General features: G+C 34.9%; 1 protein-coding gene across 1 annotated transcript; it reads left to right on the top strand.

Annotated features, from left to right (window-relative positions):
- Positions 1–427: 427 nt before the first annotated feature.
- Positions 428–4,980, top strand: LOC117101191 (transmembrane protein 70, mitochondrial-like). The gene is made up of 3 exons (XM_033241079.1): positions 428–484; positions 3,073–3,243; positions 4,394–4,980. Exons 2-3 carry the CDS (start codon positions 3,145–3,147, stop codon positions 4,961–4,963), a joined length of 669 nt encoding a protein of 222 aa, XP_033096970.1. The 5' UTR covers positions 428–484; positions 3,073–3,144; the 3' UTR covers positions 4,964–4,980.
- The last annotated feature ends 383 nt before the right edge of the window (positions 4,981–5,363 follow it).

Raw genomic sequence — 5,363 nt, 5'->3', positions numbered from 1 at the left:
ACGCGCGCAAATATTCGATTATATATGAATTCTTATACGCTGTCCATACTAAGTGATGTTAATTATAGAATATAGTTGTAAACCCAATTAAGTGTGTGAAATTAATATGCAATGTACGTAACACATATACTTTGCATGTGTTCATTGGGGAAGATTATGAAACAAAATGGACGGTGTGTACCACGTGACTTTCGTAAACCATGGAGCGGAATGTCGCAACTCTTATTGAGAATTTAGAAGCCATTTTGTTTCATACGCGATGCGCGTTCTTTGTCTAACGTGATGTGCGTTCCTGTGTATAATATTTATATATATGGCTCTCTGGAGATAGGAGTTACCCATAGAGATATAATAAGAATGTTTAATAGCTCTATGGAGTTACTTATCTTGCGCCGCGTAGCGCGGCGCTATACGATCTTTGGCAGCAGTAGGAGCTGAATACAAACGGAATATAAATGATTTCGGTCTCGCCTCATTTTACTCTGTACAGGGAGTTGTTAATTAGAATTCTAATTAACAACTCCCTGCTCTGTAACAGCGTTAGGCCCATGGTCTAGATGTGTTTTGTTGTTAATTTATTGTTGAGTGGTGTAGCTACCAAGTAGGCATAAGTAGCACCTTTGCTGCATCTTTTTAAACAGGAGAATGAGTAGTTACTAGTTAGGCCTAGATAGGTGACTGACCAACAAATCATGGCATTGGCTGGGTGTCAGAAAGAGGCCATGCAGCCAGGCTTCCTGGCCATCTACTACCTAGGCTACGCCTACTACAGTAGGTAGTTTTTGTGAAGTGAATATTGCTGAAAGTATGTAATCTGGCAAGTCTGAGTATATGCTAGGCCTATTAGCACTTCAAACATTCCAGTGACAATGTAGCAAAATGATGTGAGAATAGGTTTAGTAGGCTAGTAGCCGGAATCAGTCAATTCGAGTGGATGCCACTTTGAGCGGATCCCAGCTAATAATATTACGTTATAAGAACGTTATAATAACGTTACAGTTTGGTGATAAAAACTTTATTTTTTAGAACCATATGTACATAGTTATAACCTAATTTCACAACGTTTGAACATCTTACAACGTTGTGCGAACGTTATTTTGTTACATACCTAACTGCAACGTTCGTGAACATTATAAGAACATTTTGTGTTTCCTGGGATGCCAGTTCGAGCGGAGTAAAGTTTGAGTGGATGCTAATTCGACCGGAAAAAGATCCATTTATGTGAACAACAGCCTGTGCGAGTTACATACGCATTACTTAAAAATTTCCTATTTTTTAACTAACAATTTTCTTTCAGCCTCCCTAGTGGGTTCCGGGGGAGAAGCCTATAGCCTTATGTGTAGAAGTCTATTTAATTGATTTTCAGGTTAACAGTTTAAAATTAAACATACTACATTCATAACTGCACCAATGATTTGTGCATCTTCTGACACCTAGATATGTAAATATAATTTGAATTTCTGTGGGGAATAAAAATTACAGTTACATTACTCCCATTTTACAAATTTTATGTAAATTGTAAATTTAGGGCCTACAAATACACAACATAATTCAATTACAAGTATAGTGTGCTTTTTTAAATACAAAACCCCAACTGGAGACAAAAACGAATAAAATGAAACGTGCGCAATATATGTTTTAAAATTAAGGCCTAAGTGCTTGTTAGCGGCCATCTGGTAGTTTATTTCACTCGCAAATACAAGAATAGGGCAACGATAAATTCGCCCTTGTTATAGTTTGCACTAAATGCATCCGCTCAAATTGACTGACATTCGGCTAAGCCTAGCCTATACAAGGCTAGGACCTAGCTAGCTAGCTAGGAGGGCCAGGTGTAGCCCTACCTATCTAGAGGCCTAGATCAGACAGAGTGGACCGAAGCGGCCGCCAATAAGTAAAGTATATGGAACACGGGTGATGCATGCACGCTCGCTAAATACAAATACGTGCAACATGTAGACATAATGATTAAATTATCTAACATGCTAACATACAATGCTATTTAAATGTACAGTATGTAATTATAAACATTAATAATTTTATATGGAAAATAAATATGAAAATACTTATATATATTTTCTTTATTTTCATTTTTTATACCATTTAGTCTATTTTCATTTATTTACATGGACCTATTATTATAAATGATCATCAGAACATTAATAATGAATGGAAACAAAATGTAAACAGACAAGAAAACAAAAGTATGACAAACTTATCTATTTACAGTACTACACTTTTTTCATAATCTCCATTTATTTAAGCATTAATAAACATGATCAAAAAATATATCACAACAAATGATAATAGAAACATGTCTCAAACCAAAGTGACTTAGTAACATTTGTTGTTTCTGTAAAAAAAACCAGAAAAACAAAACCATAAGCAATACTGTAGTATAATATAACATAATAAACTTTAATACCAAATATTTGTAATAAAATAATGCTACAATAAGTAATCTTGTGCAGAATAAATTCTCAAATAGCCTATGCCTACCTCTAAATGATGTTTTAATTACTGTAATTCTGAATTGACTTGGCTAATGCCTAACCAACCATTTAACAGTAAAGCGAGTGTACTCTACTGTGTTCTGCATGCATCACCGGTGTTCCATACATATACACACATTGGCGGGGGTTCTGGCTGGCAGCCGCTTGCGGTCGCTTCAGGTCCAATTCAATCAAACGTGATGTAATTGGATTAGAGGGCCAAACAAATTTTTTGGTTTTTTGTTTTTGATTAATGAGAGTCGAAAGCATATTTAGTAGTACTGTAGTATGGGCCCTTAAGTTGAATATTTGACATTTACAGCAATGTACTTGAAAAGAAATCTTCATATTCTCCTTTTTTTTACACCTCAATCTTGTGCTCACTTTTAATTTTTAATGTTTTTTTTTACAATGTCCGGCATGAAGCGCCCAAGACATAACATCCAGGGATTTTCTGGAGGTTTTGACGCTAATGTCTGGCCACACACAAGGGTTTATTTTATTTTCGTGGGCCACTATAATTGCTGTCAGCCCGCATGATTGTGGCTACTTTAATTATGAATTTCCATTTTCTTTTCTGAAGGTCTGTTTACTTCTACAATCAACAACTATTACAAATATTGTATTGTTGCAGTTATTGTGGGATATCAGCGCAATGTATTTAGTGTCCAGTTTGAAGATTTTACAGGTGATTCCAGTACGATACTGCCACTACAGCTTAAAAGCAACCAATAAATTGCTCACTTCAAAACAGGTAAAATGACCAGTAAAATTCACCACTAACACCTAACAGTACAATTTAAAAATGATTCAATGCAGTAATGTTATACAGTTTAACTTGCCTATGTGAAATCCGAAATGGCATTGAAAAATTGTTTGACTTAAATATAATTCAGATTGTTAATTTAATCTCCAGATATTTGCAATTCCTTTAAAAACTATTTTTCCTCTATACAGTATGTTTCATAGCTCTTTTATTTATTCCTGAGCAAGCTAAATTTTTTCTTTATTTTACCCACTTTTGAGTCTGAAGTTTAATCTATTACATCTAATCTCAAACCCAATAAAGGGCAGTGGTGTAATTATGGTGTGGCAGGCCACCCAGCCTTGAAGTTTTCCACCCATTGTAAAGCTAATTACATGGCCCTCCACCCACCCTTATTAACCCACTTTTCCATCCTTAAAACCCACCCACCATGAAAATAACCTATCACACACCCACCCTTAGTTTTCAACAGCTACAATCCTGAAAGGGCCATGTTGTTGTGATCAACACCCGTGTCATCCAATCCACCTTGCAATTCATTATTTCACCACTGCTACAAATACATTTTTCTTCTGGAATTTTACCCTGTCAACTGAAAATCACAATAGTAATTCCTGTTTTTAAAAAAGGTGACAAAGCATATTTTGAAATTAAACGTTATTATGTTCCAATGAAGGTACTTTTATAATATTTATAATTCTCTTGTTTTACCATATTTATTATATTGTCATATTATTATTTGGTCAAGTTATTTTCCAACTTAATCTTGTACAGGTTTACAAAAATGTGTAGTTATCTCCATCGAGAGCCATACTCTTTAGCACTGGTTGTTAAATTGCTGAATTTTAATAAATTACAAATTTGTTGCTTTTATGTTTGATTTGTTAAAAAGAATTACCCTGAACCGGCAGTATGGATGTGTTACACAGCCAAACTATACCATACGAGTTAAGAAATGCTGAAGACAGCCTTTATGTTCCTATAAAAGATGAATGCAACTTTATTGTTAAATTGCTAGTTAATAATTAATTTTGATAAATTCACGAAACTCCACCAAATGCTAGCACAAAAAGTTATGCGGGGTACAAATCTAGAATTATTATTATTATTATTATTGAAGATTTTTATTTACTTGCAGATTCTCAACTTGGCTCCAATTCGAAAACAATTTGCTACAAGTGCCACCTTCAAGGACAGATGGGATGACCCAACTAGTGCTTATTTAAAAAACCAACCTATTATTAAGGAAAATGTTGATCGGTTAATATATCAATTCAACGGAAAAAAACTGCTACAATTGTCTAACGCTGTCTTTTATGGCACAGCATTAATGGGATTGTATCTTGCTCCGGACATTTTACTTGGTACTTACGAACATACTGCGGTCAACTTTGAAACATTTTCAAACCTAGCAGGAATAACATTGTCTACCGTGTTGATTCCTTTGCTTGCTCGCATGTTTACGAAGAGAATTGTATTAAAACTGTATCATAACGCAGCTATGGACACATACACCGCACATGTATTCTCACCATTTTTGCGTGTGCAAAAGTTAATTTTTCACCATAATGATATTGTAGTTGCTCGCAAAAGGTTGATTAATATCAGTTTAACAACGGTCCGTGCAAAAAAATATCCGTTGTTCCTACAGGCTTACAGCTTTGCACTTCCAAGTGATTTTAACCATTTGATGGGTTACGATAAATAAAATTTAAAAATATTATATACTGTATTGTGTTTCATTGTTTTTTCCTCAGTGCTTTTCATGCAGTTTAAAATATTTAAAGATGTATTCTACTACTCTTCCCTGCAAATATCAGCAACCAATATTCACCCTAAGTAATGGGTCTATTTCGTGAATACTTGCCTATATAAACCGACTAATTGCCATTGTTCCTTTAGAAACACCCCTACAACAAAAATAGAACAAACCGATTGTCCCAGCATGAGAATGTGCCCACTCCTGAGCGTCGTCCTCACTCCTTTGTCGTCCGTCAACGAGCAATGACCACACCCAATCTAATTAATCAAATTATGTTGATAATTCAACTGAGGTCCTCTGATGATGTTTGATATGTTCAACTTCAAGTAATGGTTGATCAGCTGGA

The sequence above is a fragment of the Anneissia japonica genome, unplaced genomic scaffold (genome assembly GCF_011630105.1).
Source record: "Anneissia japonica isolate Jap-2015-1 unplaced genomic scaffold, ASM1163010v1 scaffold8147_len11207_cov138, whole genome shotgun sequence".
NCBI lineage: Eukaryota > Metazoa > Echinodermata > Crinoidea > Comatulida > Comatulidae > Anneissia > Anneissia japonica.
Note: the sequence above shows the minus strand (reverse complement) of the source record. Positions and strands in the feature narration are given on the sequence as shown.